General features: G+C 37.9%; 1 protein-coding gene across 2 annotated transcripts; it reads left to right on the top strand.

Moving 5' to 3' along the window:
• Nucleotides 1-459: 459 nt before the first annotated feature.
• dlec1 (DLEC1 cilia and flagella associated protein) lies at nt 460-21,358 on the top strand. Of its 2 annotated transcripts, none has more exons than XM_026938113.3 (38): nt 460-808; nt 1,944-2,084; nt 2,315-2,471; nt 2,579-2,689; nt 2,880-3,070; nt 3,191-3,387; nt 5,717-5,798; nt 6,486-6,573; nt 7,471-7,644; nt 8,010-8,146; nt 8,727-8,819; nt 9,093-9,183; nt 9,480-9,642; nt 9,914-10,106; nt 10,190-10,263; nt 10,389-10,545; nt 10,656-10,749; nt 11,055-11,185; nt 11,345-11,503; nt 12,859-12,989; nt 13,090-13,243; nt 13,736-13,846; nt 13,924-14,045; nt 14,140-14,334; nt 14,957-15,024; nt 15,121-15,272; nt 15,417-15,532; nt 15,929-15,999; nt 16,097-16,320; nt 17,372-17,515; nt 18,042-18,164; nt 18,258-18,352; nt 18,859-18,946; nt 19,037-19,237; nt 19,323-19,484; nt 19,702-19,855; nt 19,980-20,100; nt 20,207-21,358. In XM_026938113.3, exons 1-38 carry the CDS (start codon nt 725-727, stop codon nt 20,331-20,333), a joined length of 5,076 nt encoding a protein of 1,691 aa, XP_026793914.3. In that variant the 5' UTR covers nt 460-724; the 3' UTR covers nt 20,334-21,358. The 2 variants fall into 2 exon arrangements, with proteins under 2 accessions (XP_026793914.3, XP_026793913.3); XM_026938112.3 differs by having other exon boundaries at nt 19,702-19,873.
• Nucleotides 21,359-21,387: the final 29 nt, after the last annotated feature.

The raw sequence follows: 21,387 nt of genomic DNA, 5'->3' as shown, positions 1-21,387 counted from the left end.
AAGGTGGATGAATGAATGAATGAATGAATGAATGTAAAAGTGCATTTCACCATGTGATGCCCTGAAACTGCACACATGCATTCAAGTAAATTAAGTAAATGTGATATATATATATAGCCAAATGACTCCTTATTAGCCATAGTGTGCACTATATAGGGTGCAGAAACCACTAGTTTATACCCTACATAGTCTACTTAATGCAGGGATTTAAGATGCATTTGTGGCTCAGCAAATACACCTGTGCTATCTAACTTTCCTGAAGTAAATCAAGCGATTACTTCTTATCAAAAGATAGTAATCTCTTCTGTTTTATGCTTGTGTACATACTGGTGAAGCGTGTTTTCAGCACTGCATGCAGTAAACACGCGGAAATGAGACAGCGCGCGCCCTTTAAGGCTCAGCGTTACTATGGTAACGGCGCGGGTACAAAAATGGCGGCTTTATCAAAACAAACAAACTCCTGACAGGATTAAGCGAGCTGTTCCCTTTCATATCAAAACTTAATTTCCCCTCCTGTTTATTTAGGTTTATTTACTTACATACTTATCTATATGAACTTTTCTTTTCTTTTTTTTCTACTTTTTTTTTCTTTTATGTTAATGGTTTGTATGTAAATGTTACATACATAGTTATGCTATTATTATAGCCACAGAGCTAACAAAAACTAACGGTTGCTTAAATAAAAATAAAATAAAAATAGCTTGTTGGAGGAATCTGAACAAAAATGTCGGAGGAATCTGATCAAAAATGTGAAGATGGCATCGAGCCCTCCATGAACCGACACAAACCAGCATCAGAGAAAACTCAGGTAAGGTTTCATCTGATACTTAATGCAAGAGATGACAGGTATAAACTATTTAGGTCACATCAAATATTTTTCAGAATTGTCTAAAAAAAATAATTTGCATATCACACGTCTTCTCTTAGTAGTAGTATTTAAAAAAAAAGCCCCAAAAGAAACTGCACATTATATCACAGCATTATCTGAAACCTGTCTGAAAAGTTTAGGCCCCGCCCACCTCTGAATGACGTCACATAATCAAAAAAGCTTTTTTCCTGACATATTAAATTATGTGTAATTGTAGCTATGGCTTAGTGGTTAGCTGTCGCCTCACACCTCCAGGGTTGGGGGTTTGATTCCTGCCTCCGCCGTGTGTGTGCAGAGTTTGCATGTTCTCCTCGTGCTTCGGGGGTTTCCTCTGGGTTCTCTGGTTTCCTCCCCCAGTCCAGAGACATGCGCTGAATACTGATTGGCATTTCCAGATTGTCTATGATGTGTATATGTGTGTGTGTGTGATTGTGCCCTGTGATGGGCTGGGACCCCGTCCAGGGTTTTCCCCCGCCTTGTGCCCCGAGTCCCCTGGGATAAGCTCCAGGCTCCCTGCGACTCTGTGCAGGAAAAGCGGGACAGAAAATGGACGGATGGACGGATGGATTATGATATACATGCCAATTTCCTTTATACACCCTATAAACCTCAGTTTCTAGATGACGTCCTACATGTTTATTCCTGTTCAAAATGTTGATTCGTGTTGGATTTATATTAAACTCTTACACTGAAAATGGCATGAAGTTATTTATTTATTTATTTTTTTAATAACAATGCATGCTATTTTCCAACAAACTTCTTTGCTATGTCAAAATACTTCTTGGCCTTGTGTCTGTGTGTATCAATGTTTCACGTTGTGTTATATAACCACATAATGTTAAAACAACGCTGCTAGCCCCATCTCTGAGTACCATTAGGGCCTGTTTTGAGCAGATATCGAAAAATCATCCAGCTGGAATCTTTGGTTATGGACCAGTGACCAGTAATGGTGCCATAAGTCTGTGTACCTTTTAGAAAGAGGCAATAATCGATAGACAAAGACATCTTTTCAGCTGGAAATATTTGGCTCTTTGTATTAATATCTTATTAATTATAACAATTTTCTACCTGATAGGACATTTCTCATCTACTGGCAAGTATATTCAAAGACCTGTACACGACGGAGGTCATTGGAAAAGACACTGTTGCCAATCTTAGCAAATCGTACAGGAGAGGAAACGACCACCACGCCAAATACGTGGAGGCACTTCAACAGGTGACTTTTCAACCTACACTCTACAACAAGAATAAATTTTAGTAATTTTCTATGTTATTATTTACATATTGTTCCTTGCATATCATTCTTGCCACCTAACCCAAAACATTTAATACATCTATATTAGGGAAGAAGAAGTCAGTCTGTTCCTAAATTAAAGTTTATATGTAATAAAGCATAACTAACCTAGATTATATGTTTCACAGCAGTTTTATGGGTTTTACTTGCAGGTTCATTTGGAGTACAACCGGCGGATTCAAGATGCTGACATGTTGGAGAAGCACATCATTCAGGCCCGGCTGAAGGCCAGGGATACAGAGGAGCATGTCCAGTCTCAGCTCATGGAGGAGGTGGGAGAATCCTACCATCAGCTTGGCTTACCTCCAGGTACCTGTGCAGGGAAAACAAGCAAAACATCAGCTCTGGGGTTGCATTAGTTACTTTACATTTTACATTTCCTGTATGATTACACGTTGTGTCTTGTGTCCTGTTAGTCAGGTCAACCTTTATGTGGTGTGTGGACAACCGACTCCTCAAGAGTCACAACCTGATTTGCCCTCAGGACTACATAATAGAGCAAGTGCCATTTGTTAAAGCTCCACAGGGTAATGCTGCATTGACATAATATATACTATTGACCCTGAGAGAACCTCTGGGGAAATCTAACTAAATAAATTTTTAATTTATTTATCTGTAATATAATTCTTGCTACAAATTCATTTTACTATAATTGAGCTATGAATATGCAAACTTTTGCCCTTGACTGTGTAATTTTTGCCCCTATAATATTTACAGGGAAATCCGTGCTTGGCTTTGCTCAGCCAACGGTCTCTTTCAACATGCACGCGTCCACACAGCCCCGGGACGACGGCTACACACTAATCCCCGAGCCTGTTACAGCCCAGAGTCTGCTGGAGGAGTCAGAGGGGACGCTCACTCTGTCCTCCTCACAGGACACCTTCTCTATTAGAAGCGATTCCTCTCAGGTCCCTCTGTTTCTCTGTCCTTTTTCTACACAGACTTTATTTTAGAATACTAAAGTCTTGCTTGTTGCTTTAGTCTTGCAGTGAATAGAGATGTTTTATTTTTGTGATTTTACATTTTAGAAGGTTCGTCAGGCACCTAAACCATTATGCAAGGAGAAGCCGAGTCCAGATGACAGTGCCGCCTTGCAGAAGTTTAAGAAGTGCCAAAACTTTCTGCGCAACCCTCATTTTCAGCCCCTGAGTCATCAACGAGGTGGAAAATCTCTCATCATGCGAGAGAAGAGGGTGGAGAAAGGAGAAAAGGGCAAGAACGAGAGGTGGGGGGTGATTTCAAAAGGGTTAATTTCTGTTTTTTCACTGATCACCATTGTTCCCAACAACCAATCACTGATCACCATTGTTCCCAACAACCAATCACTGATCACCATTGTTCCCAACAACCAATCACTGATCACCATTGTTCCCAACAACCAATCACTGATCACCATTGTTCTTAACAACCAATCACTGATCACCATTGTTCTTAACAACCAGTCACTGATCACCATTGTTCTTAACAACCAATCACTGATCACCATTGTTCTTAACAACCAATCACTGATCACCATTGTTCTTAACAACCAATCACTGATCACCATTGTTCTTAACAACCAATCACTGATCGCGTTTGTTCCCAATGTCTATTCCGATAAATGTTACTGAATAAGTAAGCAGTATAACAGCGTCTTTCTCCACCTACAAAGTCAGAGAAGAGAGTTTTAGTCTATCTGCTAATGAGATTAGGAGTCTATCTAGCAGTGCACATGTCACAACGAGTCTTCATTAATTGTCTTATTTAAGTGCCTTTGCGAAGAATGTGCAAATATTTATTTGTTATGGAAAATGCCATTACATTTCATCATATACAGTATTTTGTGCAGATGGGTGAATTATTTAGTTATTATTTAGTTTTTCTCATGGAAAAAGGTTGTTATTGAGCAAAATGTCAACAAAATGAACACTGCATTTTTAGAGGGTCATGAAAGTTTGCTCAGTGGTTTTATGGCCAGCTGTGTGTCACTGCATTATTAGTTCATGTACAATACACTGGATAAAAGGTCTACACTTCATTTGTGGACATGCATCTGCAGACTTTGGTATTATTATTCAACATGAGGACCAAAGAATGCCAGTAAAAGCACCGAGCAGATAGGAGATATATGAGTTTTGTGCAAGATTAAGCCAAGCTTTCCAAATATAAAAAAGGACTGTGCCTTTTATAAGATTCAGCTATTGTGCTGACATTCTGCATTTTAGCTTTACTGAGCTATTAATTGTTTAAACAATCGTTCTAACCAGACACACCTGGGCAACAAGAAATACCTATCAGTCACATGTTCCAATATTTTTGAACACTTGAAAAATGGGTGGGTTCAAACAAAAGGTGCCACATTCTAAGTTGTGTAACAAATATAGATGTAAATATCAGGAAATGAAAGCTGAAATTCTGATCTAATTTCAGATTCATATTTTTATCTCAAACCCAAATTCCAATACTTTCCGAGGTAACTGTATTAACTGCACTTATACACTATAACTGTATAATTACATTATTTTTTATTAATGCTTAATTGTGGCTATCATTGTTTGTGGCTACTCCTTTATTGCTCTCTGATATCCATCATAGTTTTCTCTCCATTTCTGTTTATGAATAGAAGCCCAGTTCTGTAAATATTGAGCCAAGCCTCCTTAATGCTTTGCTTAGCATTCATAGTAAAATGCAATCCTGTTCAAATTACTCCCTGTATTCTTCTTATTATTAGCATTATGTACAGATTAGTTTTGGCAAACATGCCCGACTATTTGATTGGGTTCCTCAAATGACATGTAACATCACGCAGATGGTCAGGTTTAATGTGCTGTTATAGGATGAGTTACTGTTACCACCCTGAAGTTGATTATTTTCACAGAACAGCATGTACTGAAGTCGTTATTCCTTTAATACAACAATAGCTTGCCAACAATTATTTTTTTTTTTAAATTAAAGAACGTTTAATTCTATTAACATCCTACTGTTTATCCAGTTATAGTTACATTTTATGTTGTGGAATGTCAGAGAAAGAAGTTAGCTCCTGTTATCACTTAGTCATTCATAAACTTATAGCTTTACCTCTGGCTGTTATGGAGCACTAACACTGGAGATTCTTTCCATAAATGTTATAAGGTTATATAATTATTATTATATGCGAATCATATTAGTTAAGTCTTATTCAGCAATGGATATACCGTATAACCCAAGACATGGCTTTACCCCGTAATCATATCTGTGACCATACTGCCTCATATGAGACGTGGATCTTTAGAGTAAGACCAGACCATTTTTTCCATTTGTTTGACATTTCTTTTGCCCGTCTGCGTGAAGTCAGACGGCTGCTTAGCCCGCTTTGTTCGACACCGCCGGTCCAGCTGCTCTCATATTATTTCACTTTATTGACTTTGTTGTCTTTGTTTGTCCTGTGGGTTTTTTGTTCTTGTGGTCCTGCTTGACAAACCTGCCCATTAGACACAGCTTCCTTTGTCTCTGCTGAACAGTAAATCCTAATGTTGTATTTGCCATATTGCTCATGACAATAACAGGGCTCTGATTTCACTCTGTGTCCTCTATAGCCCTGAAGATCCTATGCCAATATTCATCGCCAACCCACCTGTAGTCCTGTTCACTGACTACCAGATTGGAGACGTCTATGAGGTACTATGAGCCAAGCAGTCTCATAACTGTCTCACAAACTCTAAACTGTAAGTGAACCACAACTTCTTTAAGCGATAAGTGTGTTGTGGTTCATTAACAGTTTTAGAGTTACAGTTTGACTCCATTACGTGTTAATAACTATTTCACAATAAGCATTATTTAATCACAATTATTGTTATATGCAGTTTGGGTTATTTTATCAAAGAGTAATAAAAATGAAAACATTTCAGTTTAAATCTGACCCAAAGACTTTGACTTTATTATTTAGAATATACTGTACTATCTAATATTATGTTATAAGTATAAGAAGTGGACATTTTGGATTATATATAGTGTAACGACAGCTTTAAAAAAATGAAACAAATGGTGCAGGCAGGATATTTAAATACGAGTCATTTATCAAAAATAAAAACAGATTTTTTTTAGACTTTTTGATTTTTAGATTCTACTGTATGTTTAAAATTATGTATGAATGCCTAAAGTGACATTTATGAAGTGTTTCAAAATAGGAAAGATTTTAAATTTGAAGTTTGATGGATATCATTTCTAAGAAAGCTCTGAACTGCAAGGTATCAGGGTATTGATGATACCAGTTATCAGTTAGACACTACCATTATTAGATGTTCACTGTTGTTTTGCTATATCCAGAGTTTTTCGGTTTTTAATGGTATGTTCTGTCTCATTCAGACCACAGTGGAACTGAAGAACACGACCGCCGCCAGCCGTCATGTGCGTGTCATCCCACCCACCACTCCACACTTCTCTACTGGTCTAGGTGAGAAGCCAAAACAGTGTCCCACCACTAATATACTACTTTAAAAAAAAAAAAGATTTCAATGAAATATTCAAATATCTGTTCTGATAACATTTCATTTAGGTTTCTGTTTAATTCAGAACCAAACTGTGAAAATGTAAAAATTTTGTATGTGACTAAAGAGTCACTAAATTACTATTTACAGATGCCTAATAACTTATAACAATAATTCATCAAATCCGGTGGCAGGGGAAAAAGACCCAAGAATGTTTATTTTGCCTTCATCTATCACTGTGGTTCTCAAAATGGGATCCCAGAGGGCCATGAACCATAGCCAGAGGGTCTGTATATATATTTTTTTTAATCACAACCCACCGTTACCAAATTAGTATTTATTACTGAGTTCTTATAATTATTAGCCTGTTTGACTGGTTACTTGAATTGAATTTAACTGATCTCAATAACTCAAAACAGTTTAGCCTATAAATAATCTAAAAATTGGACCTGATTTGTTCCGTCCATTGAAGGTTCAGGAATAAAAAGCTCTATCGCTCTAATAAATAGCCAATATATTTTTGCCTGCTTTTGAATATTGTTCATGACATAAAGCTGTACTGAGGAGATCAGTGGACTGTATTTTACAGTTAAAATGATCCCTGATTGCACAAGGTTTGAGTCCTTGACCCACCAGATGGACATTTTAGGAAAACAGCGCCATCTACAGATAAAAAACTGTTTACAACATCAACCTAGTAGCAGTATATTAACTACCATCCTGCATCTGTGACATTGATCATGTTTCTTCTGACTGTTATTCCAGGATTTTAATCCATTCTATCTTTTCTGCAAGTTGATTAAATGCTTAGGAATTTGTAGGTATTTGTAGAATGTGTGTCTAACCGAAATGTGGTTCCTCAGGCAGGTTTCCTGGGGATGGAGGCATCATAGCTCCTGGGATGAGTTGCCAGTACACAGTGCGCTTTGCCCCCGACTCTCTGGCTGATTATGAGGACTTCCTGGTGGTTGAGACACAGTCACCATATCCTCTGATTATACCAGTGGAGGCCCACAGACCCCCACCAGTACTCACATGTAGGTCAATGGAAAGACCTTCAATTCTTACTAATTTAAATGATTTTTTTTTTTTTTTCAAAAATAATAAATTATTTTTCCAACACAACTTTTTCAGCTTCTCTAATGAATATAAGAATTCACCCTATAGGATTATGTATAATTTTTTATCTGTAACAAAGGTAAAGGAAAGAGTTTATAAATAAAATGACTTGGAAATCAGTATTTATTTGAGATAGTTTGAAATTAATCTTCTAATTGCTATAACACTGGGTCACTCGCACATTCACTGCTGAACAGGACGTAAGGGGTTAATATACTGGAGGTGTTGTTTGAATGATTGAATCTGCCTGTGTCTCTGATTTCTCCATCTCTGACCGTCCCAGTGCCTGCTGTTCTGGATCTAGGCTACTGCCTGGTTGGAGGGGTGAAGCCCATGGAGGTGGTGTGCCGTAATGATGGTTATAGCGCTGGAACATTCTGCATCATGCCCAAAAGACAGTGGCCTGCTTCCAGCCTCAGGGTAAAGTAACACACACAACATGAGACCAGAGCCTTAGAAATGCTCGAGATCAAGTTCAAAAACATGGCTGAAGATTAAACGACATTATTGCATGTTTAAAATATAGTGCCTGATATATAAATAATAGCTTTATTATATAAATATTATTTTTATTTGGACTTTCCCATGGCAGAAAACTTAATGATAGTTATAAAGTGACTCCTTCTGTCAATGCTAAATAAACATCTCCTTACAGAAAACTTTCTTGTGCCTTTGTTCAATAAGAAAACATTTTTTTTTTTAAATCTATTTCTAATTAGCATCATGTGGAGTGTCCATCATATGAGTTCCTGTAAATGAGCTGCTACTATAGAAACGATAACATATTAGAAAGAGTGCATTAATATAAACCTTGCAGATGGAACTAATGTCAGAGCTGCTGTCATAGGAAAGTAATCACCTTCTGACCAATCAGATTTGAGATTTCAGCAGCACTGTGGTCTAACATAAAGTAGTATCAAACACATGGCTGTATTTACAGTGCTTTTATACACGGGATGATTAATATTGTATTATATGTAGTATTGGTGCATTTTCTCAGTCTGCAGTGAAAGCTTGCTTTGCCGAAGAGCCTCCGTTTGCAATCAGCCCCTCTCTGTTCTACTTGCTCCCAGGCCAGGTTGAGGTCATGCAGGTAAGAGTTTAATTACCATAATAAATGTTGATTAATACTACTAATGTCCCCGATGAATCTTATTCAATGGACATTTTGGCATAAATATGTAACAGTTAACAGAAATGCATCTTAAACTTCGCTTTAAATGATGACTTTAGTCATTTAGTGACATGAAGGTTTTTTTTTTTTTTTTTACCTTCACTCCTGTTAGCTGCTGGATTTGTGACTACACTTGAGCAGACTGAATCCTTTGTCTTATTTCTATGAGACATATTTTGTTTTGCTGGTCAGGTTGTTTTCTTCCCCACGACTGCTGAAAGCTTCGCTCAGAGCTTCACCATCGTCTGTGACAACTGTCATGTGAAGGATTTCTCTATACAAGGTAATGAGCCAGCCTTTAAAGAAATACCTTTCACCCCAAAGCTAATATTACAAACAAGTAATGGAAATTTAATGCAAAATCTTTTTTTCTTAATGCAAAATGAAAAAAAAAAAATCAACTATATTTTGGAATAAAGAAGAAACTTGCATAAATATAAATGACATAGATTGACAGCTAATTATCCAGCAAATTATGTGTCAAATAGAGTTATATAAAACATTTGGGAAAATGCTGGTTAATACAGATTGATCCATCTTCATGCAGCTCGTTTTGAAACTGATTTGTGTGACTGTTAGGCACGGGTCAGCTGGTCATGCTGGAGCTGGTGGCACTAGAGGGCGGTGAAGATCTGCCTGCACTTGGGGAACTGCGTGACCTGACTGCTGATCATTTTATAAGATTTGAACCGACCAATGTGCACTCTGTGCTCCAGAAAAAAGTGATAATCAAGAACAATACGTAAGCACATCCATCTTAAATGACTAGATGTTCCACATGCTTACCCTGCTATAAAACTATATTCATATTATTTATCTTGTTATTGTTACTACTTGAGTACATGGCTAAATTTGGCAAAAACAGAAATAATTCAAGTGATCATGATGATTCCTGCAGACACCATGAAAGAAATAAACATCCCTTTGGTCATCAATAGCTAAACAATGTGGAATTAAAGGCAGTTTTATCGGGTCCAGTGTGCGGCTGGTATTTTTCTTATGATGTGTGACAGGCATTTGGAGCTGCCGTTCCACTGGCGGATCATGAAGCCCAACCTGCAGTGTCTGCTGCCTGGAGAGACTCCAGATCCGTCATGCATCCAGCATCACGCTGCCACTGACAACGCCTTCAGCATCAGTCCAGCTACTGGCCTGTTGGATCCTGCACAAGAGTGTGTGTTCCTCCTTACATACTGTCCAGAAGAGGTATATACACACACACACACACACACACACCGTCACACATAAATGCAATTTATTTACGTAGTGTATTTTTCTTTCTCTCTTAGTTGAAGGATTATCACAGTGTCTGTCACTTGGTCATAATGAACGTCCCGAATCTGCAGAATATTCATGACAATAGGTAAATCAACTCAGTCATTGATTAACTTTACATAAAATCATTATTTTTTTATTTTAATGTTTATATTTTCAAGAACATGAATACTGTCTTGATCTTTCTTACTTTTGCTTTTTACTATGCTTAAGTCATGCTTCTCAGCAGTCAGACCCGGTTGGTGACGTGATCGCGATGGAGCTTGAAGTAAAAGGCTCCACTGAGCCGTACAGGATCCTGCTAGAGCCGTACGCCCTCTTCATACCAGGAGAGAGCTACATACACACCACCATCCGCAAGGGATTTAAGGTAACATGCAGTTAATAGGCTTGAAAACTATTAATGAGGATCTTTTGCAAAAGCAGCTAAGGCATTTAATTCATTCCTTTTACTAAAGTGTGTGTGTGTGTGTGTTTCAGATGTGGAATCATAGCAAATCAGCAATTTGTTTTCAATGGGAGTGTATCAGTGACCGCCACAGTATTGAGGTCGAGCCCTCATTCGGGGAAATAGGTAGAAATAACGATAATCATAATATTAATTATTTTGAGTATTCATGATAAAGCGCATTCATGAAATTGTCTTCAATCATCACTGAATTGACTGTACTGTAAATGCAACTGACTACAAATCATGAATATAACACCACATAAAATACTCAGTACCTACGAAAAGGCCAAAATAAATAAATATATTTAAAAGTTATAGTCAGTGCACTTTTATTTCTGACCAATTAGAATTAAGAATTCAACAGTGCATAAAAATTTCATCTGAGATTATTACATGCATGTTGACATGCGTTGTGTGTTTGCATGTAGAAACGAATGCGTGTTTTGATATGGATCTGATTTTGACTGGAGGCCGACCGGGTTGCCTAACCACCACACTTCAGTGTCACGTTCAACACCACTCAAACCCTGTAGTCTTGCCCATAGAGGTCACGTTTAAGGTGAGAGGATGCTGCGTTTCATTCCAACCACTCCAACATAGTATATATATATATATATATATATATATATATATATATATATATATATATATATATATATTAGCTTAATTCAACACAATAGAACAGTTTTCACTTTCTTATTCACTGTGTGTGAGACAGGGGCCGGACTTGTCTGTAAACGTGCCCGGTGTGGATCTGGGGCTCCTGCAGCTGGGTCAGGAAGTATGTGCTACTCTCCAGATTAGCAACAGCAGCCCTTTAGAAGCCCAGTGGAGCCTGGAAGAGCTGCCCAGTGACCCTGCACTCAACCAGGGACAGGTATACATCACAGTTTCATCAGTTCAGGAAAGTGTATAATATGTTTCAGAAGTTGCAGAGATGTGTTTGATTAGTGGCATTCAATAACCAAATGTTGCAGTAAATGTCACATTCATGATGCATTGGGCATGAGGCAGAATGTTCCAGCACTATAACTATGTCACATTAGGGTCTCACTAACGTATATCTGTACTAATAATTAATAATAATTAATAATAATTGGTGTATATATCGCAAATGTAAGGTGAGTTTTGTGAGTTTCGTGAGTTTTGTAAGTAGAGGTTTATCTAGCATTTTTGGAAGGAGACTTTCATGTTTTGTGACATCGAAAAGTCTTCAGGATGAAAAGATTTGTGGTTTCTCAGTAATATGACAAGCTGTTTTTTTTTTTTTTTTTTTTAATAATGTGTCTAATTATCTTCACAAGAGTGAACAAGTGTTTATAGCTGTTATAGCATAAGACATTTATGTGCTATAGCATACCTGGACATTAATTAAATGTAACATTGAACAAATAAAAAGTATCAGGTTGTACAGCTTTAATTAATCAATTTAATTCTTGGCAAATTGTGGTGGTATAAGGGGAATAAAATACCTCAGGATGTGCTGTTATTGGAAATTAATCAACTGTGAGAAGGAAACGGCATCAACCACCACACTGTTGATTATTTTCCTATAACAGCGTGCCACAAAGGGTTTTATTCCTTAAATATTGAACACAGTTCATTTGTAAGTTTAATTTTACTCATGTTTGAGAGTTCCGTGTTGTGACAGTTCATGTCATTGACATGCTCTGAATTTATATTATAAACACTTGTATTTATAAATGTCTAGTTTTATATGTATGTCACTGTTTCAGGTGTTTAACTGGGTTAAAAAATGTTCACATCACATCAGTATGCTATTTAAGTGCAATTTAGCTAAAACTATTATAAAGTATAAAATAATATGGCTTTAGGATTTATCAGTTTGAAGAATTCTCCTTAAAGGAGAAGTGTAGAAAAAAGAAAGCAAGCCTTCCCTTAACATTGCATCTGCTGGAACTATGTTTGCTCAGTGAGATGCTTTTTAAGGAAAAGGTGCAGAGCTGAGCAGCTTGCTTTCAGCAAAGTCTGAAATTATAAAACTAGCGAGATCCATTGCATGGTGATATTGAGGGTCCCAGTTTTTCTAAGGGATCTTTGAGATTATATTATACATTCTCTCATAGATTGTACCTTTAAAATAAGTATCTGTATCAATGACGTTATAATTAACATCAACATCATCCAAAAGTTATTCAGTGGAAGTATCAGATTTATCAGATGTATTTGTTTGCTTTGTCACTGTATGTGTTTTTGCTTCATGTGTGTTAGGTGAGCATAGAGCCCAGTCAGGGTGTTCTGCCTCCTTCATCTTCCTGCAGTGTGAACGTGCTTTTCAGAGCCGTGTGCTGTCAGAGCTTTGAGTCTGTCCTGCAGCTTGCTGTGCTGAATGGCACCGGATGGTGAGAATAAAAAAAACAATCCTGGGCAAAGTATAATGTACCAAACATCTCTGTATGTCTTTTAACTCACCACAGTGTGTATGGGGGTGTGTTTTCTCAGTTACCTGCCTGTTCGAGCAGAGGTCCAGCGTCCTCAGGTGTGTTTGTTGAGCTCTCAGATGGCGCTGCCTGATCTGTATGTAGGAGTTGCACAGAGCCGCAAAGCAGCACTGTTTAACCAAACTCTACTGCAAGCACACTTCATGTGGAGTAAGGTAGGACAGAAGTGCACTGACGGGAAGTTAGATTAAAATCTTGAGCGTAATATTCAGCTAAAACATTTAAACTATTTTATTCAAGGTCAAGGTTGTTTAATTGTCACATATACATTACACATGTGATGTAATGTAGTGAAATGTTTTTCCTTAGTTCCACGTCTCACAGTACATCAGCAGAACCAACAACGAACTAGATATGCATATACATAATAAAACAGAATATAATAAAATCTAGTAGACTATATAATACAATAAAAATTTAGCAGCCTTTAGTGGAATGTAATGTATATAGAATATGAATATATAAATAGAATATGTTTTTATTCATGTAATTTCCTGCTATTGGATCTCGAAGGTTACTGCATAATTTAGGAACAATTCATTTCAAAGAGCTGTATGGTTCTACAATACAGCAGATCAGTAATCTCCTGTTTCTCTCCTTTACCTGTCTGTATGTGTCTCTGTTTTTTTCCCCTGGCTGGCTTACAGCTCCAGGGCCCTCAGGCTCATCTCTGCTCTGCCAGCTTTACTCCATCCTCTGGCACTCTGGGGCCCAACGCACACATGGAGATCAGTGTGTCCTTCACCGCACACACTGATGTAAGTCTCGACAGCATGCATAACACAACTAACCCGAGCAATTCTATAAAATGTGCCTGATGTTTATGTATGTATAGGAGGAGTTGACTGAAGTAGCAGCTGTGTGCGAGGTGGAAGGAATGGAGAAACCTCTTGTGCTCAACTTCTGCTCCAAAGCCAAGGGTGTGAGCGTGTCCTACTCTCTGCCTCATACAGACCGGTACAGTCTCGAGAATACACCATGATTTTAGATATATGGTGTTAGATATATATGTTTAAAATTTGATCACTGTACTCTCCTTTTCTGTCTTTAGTGCTGCATCAGATGTTACTGATGAGCAGCCAGTCGTGTTGGATTTCACTGAAGACGAGCCAGTGTTTATTGGCAAATCAGCAAACAGACAGCTGCTGATAACCAATCACACTGCAATTTCAGCCTCCTTCATCATAGAGGCAGAGGTGTTCAGTGGACACCGGTCCACGGAATCAGTCAAAAACTCTAAACAGGGGTATGGTTACAGGTCTGCGTATTTACTGTGTATCAGTGTATACATACAGTATGTGCATAGGAGCCTTCAGTATTAGTGTTAAACATGCGGCAGGCCAGTGTTAGTGCCTCATAAAAGATAACAGCCAGTCGTGTTCCATTATGCAAATGCTGACCAGGCAACACCAGTTTTTCTGGAAAGGGGGAAGAACATGTCAGACTGGGAGACAATTTTAATTTGCATATTAACAGAATCTGGATTTCTTGCAGAAATGTAGGCACGTCAGTTCTTTTTCTGTTTTGTAATGACATTTTTGTATAATCACTACATCAAGTATTTTATTATTCATTATTTAAAAAAAAAAAGTGAAAATGGCTTATTAAATAAAATTCCACTGATTGAAAAAACTTTGAACTAGATTTGGTTTGTATGATAAATTATTTATTTTATTTCCCCTTAGATGGCTGTTTATGTGTAATGTTAAACTGGCACATCATCTTCTTTATTTTAGGTTTTTTTTTTATCTCTTGTTATATTTCCTGAATGATTTGAAATCAAAATGAAATATTTGAAAAGTAAATCCTCACCAACAGAGGGAATTTCTGTCTGATTGTTATGTGATTGATTTAATTTGCTCTTTTAGAGGTCATTCTGTAAAAACGCCTTTCCGGGTTATGCAATCAAAGAAAATAGAGGAGAAAGAATACGAAGGTGAGTGCTTGTTGCTTGTCATCCATCCAGCCTTTGCATTTTTTTTATACACAATTATGAGACTTAGTTTCAGCTCTTTTGTGTTCTCTGGCACAGAATTTGTGCGTGGACTTCTAGCTCATGGAAAAGGTGTGGCGTTCTTGGTCGAGCCGGAGAAAGGGATGCTGGGGCCTTTTGAAACAGTCACCATTAACGTCACTGCTCACAGCAACATGTGGGGCGATTATGAAGACCACCTTATCTGTAAAGTACATGAAAAAATATTATATATCTATTATATATTTGGATAAATTTTGTTCTATTGTCAACAATAAATAATAAAATAAATATCTCTATTGCTTCCCATAGACATAAAGGAGTTGAAAATGAATAATCGTGTCTCCCTTTATCAGGTTGGTTATCTGGAGCCGACGCTTATTCCAATGAGAATATCTGTCAAAGGTTGCCCTATATACTTCCAGATGATTGGACCACAGCCCGAGAATCAGAACCAAGGGCCAGTTATACGGTGAAGAGAAACAATCTAATCTGAATGTTTATTATAGGATACTTATACAACAGCACTGTTGACTGATTAATTCTCATTAGTCAGAAAGTGTTGATTAATTCCCTTTTCCATTAAGACATTCATTATAATACATTATCATTTCGTCCCACCATGTTACATGTAACCGTAAACAGATAAAAATCCAAAATGCTATGGTATAAAAGCAGTAAAACACTTTGGGATGTACTGTTATTGAAAAGTAATCAACTCTGGGGGTAACATTAACTCCGCTTCTTGTCAGGCCACGGCACACTCTCCTGTCGTTGATTATTTTCCTATAGCAGCATGCCCTGTCAGGTTTAATTCCTTACGTATCAAACATTATGTGTTCGTTTTAATAAGAGTTTAACTCCACAGATTTGGAACTCATATTTCTGGAGGAGACACAGTGTCACGGTCTCTCCGTTTGAATAACACCAGCGCATACGGTGGGGACAAATATGACATTCCTAAGATTATTATGCATATTATGATGGTTTTATTATCCTTGTGTAACTCATTGACCATCTGCTATCTCTCTTTTAGATATCCGTTTGGACTGGGTGACCTACAACAAGGAGACCGAAGACAGGAAGTTAATAGACTTGCTTGTGGCATACGGTGAACCTTTTCCTCTTAAGGACGTTGACGGTAATGAGGTTGTCGGAGGTCCAAACTCCCACGTGGCTTTTTTGCCAAGGTTGGATCAAAGCCAAACTCCCAGCACAGAAGGAAGCAGCCCCTCTCTCAGAACCAAATCGGAGACTTCAGTAAGCAAACGTTTGAACATGTTTGAATTTGAATGGCATGTGGTTTTACAACATTGTAAAAAGAGTCAGAACAGTTTCTTGCCTCTTCATTTGTCATTTGCAGACTATAGGTCAATTTGCAGACCTGGGGCCATATGTATAAATCCGCTCAGAGTAAAATTTTTAATTTTAAATTTAAGTGTGTCAAAATTCTATGAATGATGTAATTTCTTATTCCTAGATTTATGAATAAGTGTGATTCATAAAGGTTCCTAAGTGTTAAGACTGGGTCTCAGCTCCTAAATTATTTAAGAGTGCTGAAGAGCTATCCTAACCTAGTTACGAGTAACAAGATTGCAGCATTGAGGCGGAGACCTCGCACATTCCAACAAAGAAAGAAGGTGTTGGATTTATATGACAACAGGGAGTTGATAAAAAGATACAGTCCTGATCATCGAGGTATTCTTTTTGAATCCATTTTTTTTAAGATAGGAAACTTTGGTCTTTCCTTTATATACATCATTATATAATGATGTGATTCATCAGCTTAATTACTCAAATAGCATCACATTTTTCATGTATTGAAACTCGTTAATAAAATTGTGCAAAACTGTGTAAAATATATGCATGTGCTTATTCGTAATATTTTTGCACATAATGCAAAGCAAATTTTGAAAATGAATTTAAATATTAAAATAATTGTTTCAATGTCTTAATGAAATCATGAATGAATGGTGTCACGCTGCTGTGACTTTAGATTTGCAGGCTCACTATTGGCTGATTCAGAGGTTGAGGTCGGCCATTTTGGGTTGATATCATTGTAGTCCTTAGTTCACAACACTTAAATGCCACCTCAGTCAGCGCTTAAGAGTCAGTCTTAGACTTTGCTCAAAGTTGATTTTAGCTTCTTTATAAAAAGCTTCTACTCTTGCACAAGTTATACTTTTTACTAAGAATTTTTTTTACACTTAAGTCAAAGCTTAAGACTATTCTTAAGCCCATTTCTGAGAGGTTTTATTCACACAGCCCCTTGTGGTGTTTTGATATCTGTGTGGTTTGATGTGCTTTCTAGGATTTTGATGAAGAACAGTTTGAGGAAGAGGAGCGAGGAGCGCGAGTGTCTCTGGCTTCAGTGAGAAAACTGTTTTCTGTATTTATCCAGCCCCATGAGGGATATGCTTCAGATTACCCATACTGCATCACTCCACAGCAGATAGTACGTGGTTTTATTCATGTCCAATATTTCAGCATGCTTTATCATTTTGTGGTTTCAGCAGCAGTGGCTTATCTCATTGCTAGTTACACATTCGCATATGTTCACTAGGCTGTATATACTGGATGGACATTTGTGACGTGCTATTATTGTTGTAGCTGTTGTACTTACAATACAGTTTTTATAGTTTAACTGGTAATTTAAATGAAGAGTTTGCCAGTCACACTAAAGTGCTGAAATATTATTCAATTATTAATCTGTGATCAAAAAGTTCAGAAATACAAAGCTGTAATGCTTCCAATTAATAAATATGATGGTACCCATTTGCCTCAGGGTAAGGCTGAGGTTTCTCGGTTACTAGCACTCAGAGTTTAACTCATTAGTTAAATTGCAAATTTAACTAAATTTTTTAATGTGTTTGTCCATAATGCTTTGTCAAAGGAAGCCATTCTTTAAGATTTTGCTCTGGAGCAACCAGCCAGCTCTGTTGTTATTACACTAACTAAGACAATGTTTTGTATTGCTTCAGGTGGTCCCTGCAGGGGGTAGTAGCACCATCCATGTGTCTTTTACCCCTCTCACACTGTCTGATCCAGCAGGCAGCCACACGTGTGTGGGTTACGCTCTTGGCTTCATGTCACTGCATTCGAAGGTAAGCTCCCTTTCAGCTCATTCACTGAGGACGTGAACAGGGAAAGACCGATCTCCTCAGTGCAGATGTCCTGCTGTTGTTGTTGTTGTCCAGGTGCCGCCGAGCATTGTGGGTAAAGTGGCCAGAGCTCAGGGTTATGAGCTGGAACCTCTGAGACTGGACATGTTGGCGTGTGTTAAACCAGCCATGTGAGTCACACACACACACACACACACACACAAAAAGAAAAAGAGAAAGTGACACAGAAAGAAAAAAATAGAAAAAAGGGATGAGAAGGAAAGAAAACAAGAAGGCAGGAGAGAGAGAAAGGAAAAATGTGAGAAAGAAAGAAAGAAAGAAAGAAAAAAGAAATGAGAGGAAGGAATGGAAGGAATGGAAGGAAAGAAATGGGTTAGGGTTGGGGTTATGTGAGCAAAAAATAAATAAATGAGCAAAAGGAAAACAAAGGAGTAAGACAATGACAAAGTGAGCAAGAAAAAACAGTGAGAAAGTAAGAAGGAAGGAGGAGAGAAAGAGAGAGAGAATTGAGTGAGAATGTAAGAAAAGTAAAAAGAAAAAGGTGATAAAAGAAAGTGTAAAAGAAAATACAACCTTTAGATAAAAATAAAAGCATGTGGCAGATGTAGGATGTGAGTAGCTTCTCTCTCACACTCTCTCTCTCTCACTGTGTGTGTGTGTGTGTGTGTGTGTGCAGCCTGACAGTCCAGATGGAGGAGGATGAAGACACTCTGGAGTTCAGCGCTGCTGCCAGTGATTTACTTGATGGACACACACTCAGACAGGTTCTTTACAACAAATTCCTCTTTCACATGTCAGAATGTTTCCAGTTCCTCTCTGAGTTCCTCTCTGATGAAAGGCTTTGTTTCTCACAGGAGTGTGTGACAGTGCGCACGCTGCAGCTCATCAACAGCACTGACGTTCTTCTGAGTTTCACACTCAACACACAGTGGCCATTTTCTGTCCTGCAGCACACACACCGGGCCAGCTCCAACTCTCCATCACACACACACAGCCTTGTGGGACACACTGAGAGACAGCACACACTGCTGCTGCCACCCAAACACAACATGCAGGTCTGCAGCTACACACACACACACACACACACACACCAGTGACCTGGCTGGAAATAAACAATAAGAGTTTTGGTGGCTTTGGCAGGTGAAGGTGGCCTTTCACCTTTCAGCGTCCCTCCTGTCCTATCAGAGTCAGCCGTGTACAGAAGCCCCGCCCACTGTGACACTGCTGTGTGGTGAGAGAGGAGAAAGGAGACTGAGATTTCAGCACAGTCTCACTATTCAGTACAGCAACAACTCTGTACAGGTATCACACACTTACTTACAGCTATAAACAGTTGTTTACATGCCATCCTCTTTTTTCTTTTTCTTGAAGTTAATAAGACAAAAAAACACATCTTTTCATTAATCACCTTCTGACCAATCAGAACTGAGAATTCAACATTTAAACTTACTTGTACCTGAAGTTCATGGTGCCTGTGTTGCACATTAGTCCTGTTGTTTTGATTTTGTTTGGTTTTTAGAGCGTAGGTCTGTGTGCTCACTTGGCTCTACCCACGCTGCACCTCTCCTCTGATAGCGTCGACTTTGGCACTTGTTATGTGGGTCAGACCAGAGTTAAAGAAGTGTACCTCTCCAATCGTGGTGGCTCCAGCAGTTTCTGGACCGCAATGCTAGGTACAAATATCACTCCAGGTAGTGATTTTTAACATAATGTGACTGTAGTTTGTGTCAATTTTCTGTTACATGGTGTTATATTAAACTTCCTGGCCACTTTAATACACACACCTTTTTATTGTAGGTGTAGATGCTGAAGAAGAGAGTAAAGTGTTCAGAGTCTCTCCAGAGCATGGTCTTTTAAAACCTGTGGAGCATCCCATCTCCTCCTCTAGACAAGCGCTAGAGATCAGCTTCACACCGAGGTACTCCGACTAACAATACGACATTTGTAATATTCCCTTTTAATGATATTCCAAGATTTACTGCACTTAATTATAATGCTGAGCGGATATTCTATTCTTCCCACAGTGACCAGGAGTCATTCCAGACCACAATCACCGTGCAAGGAATTCTGGGAGAGCCCTGTCTTACTCTGCACATTCAGGGAAGAGGATCTCTCGATGAGAGATACGTATCCCAAACACCTGACACCTGAGAAAAAATAAACACTCTGACAGTTTTATATTTATTGTTATTTATTAGAAAAATATGCTACTTTCACTTTTATATGAAGAACAAATGTTAGTTAATCAAATAGGATTTGTGTTTAATTCTCTATAATCCTTACAAATGACAAAGAAGCTTCTAAAAAGATTGTTAACATCTTATCAATGTTTCAATCTTGTTTGAGAAATTTCTCTATGTGGAATAATCGCTTTTACATCTCTTTAAACATCTGTGCTTGGAAGAGTCACTGATCTGAGGTCAGTAGAGAGGGCACCATTATCAGGACGCAAGTGTTTGTTTACAAAATAAAAACTGCAACTGTACTGTATGTGCAAAAGTACACACAAAAGAAATATAAAAAAATTAAATATGTAAGGTTTCAATATCACCATTCAGACTTATATTGAAATGAGAAATTAGATGCACATCTATAAATGACCAAAAAGATATATGTATCTTACATACAAATGATAAGATGGATGGATGGATGGATGGATGGACGGACTTTATTGATCCCTGAGGGGCAATTTGGGATAGTTAGTTAACAAGTAATAGAAGTCAATCTCACCTTAAATCTTGGACATGCCCAAATCTTTTTTTTTTTTTGCTTCAAATACAACCCAGTCTAACAGAAAAAAAACATTCACATGCAACTTATATTCAGCGCCTTCTATATGTTGAATATCAACATTCTGGCACAAGGATACATTGCATGGGCTCAAACTTCTACTCTTTCTGCAAACACAATCAGGTTTGTAAGTCACGTGGTAATGCGGTACAGTAATGCGGATTTTTCCAAAATGACTGAGGATAGTTTTTAGGCTGTAAATTCTTTAGGCTACAGCACACTAAGGAAAATTGCTTCTGGGTGTCCAAGATGGCTGCCCTGTGCTAGACTTCTATTAGTTGTTAGCTACTTGTTAGTTGTTGTTTTTCTCCTACTCCTAACTACTCTTTTAAGCATTACAATTTTTACTTACTGATCACAGTTTATTTAGAGACCATTTAGAGTCTGCTGTAAATTTGTCATAATTCAGTCTTGT

Source organism: Pangasianodon hypophthalmus, chromosome 22, assembly GCF_027358585.1.
Source record: "Pangasianodon hypophthalmus isolate fPanHyp1 chromosome 22, fPanHyp1.pri, whole genome shotgun sequence".
NCBI lineage: Eukaryota > Metazoa > Chordata > Actinopteri > Siluriformes > Pangasiidae > Pangasianodon > Pangasianodon hypophthalmus.
This window is presented reverse-complemented; position numbering and strand designations above follow the sequence as displayed.

What these genes read in the sequence shown, in the direction of transcription:
- dlec1 (XM_026938112.3), top strand. Translation starts at nt 725, where the DNA reads ATGTCGGAGGAATCTGATCAAAAATGTGAAGATGGCATCGAGCCCTCC. An exon ending in GCCAGGTTGAGGTCATGCAG is followed by an intron (nt 8,820 to 9,092) that starts GTAAGAGTTTAA and finishes TTTGCTGGTCAG; the next exon opens with GTTGTTTTCTTCCCCACGAC. An exon ending in AGGTACAAATATCACTCCAG is followed by an intron (nt 19,874 to 19,979) that starts GTAGTGATTTTT and finishes TTTTTATTGTAG; the next exon opens with GTGTAGATGCTGAAGAAGAG.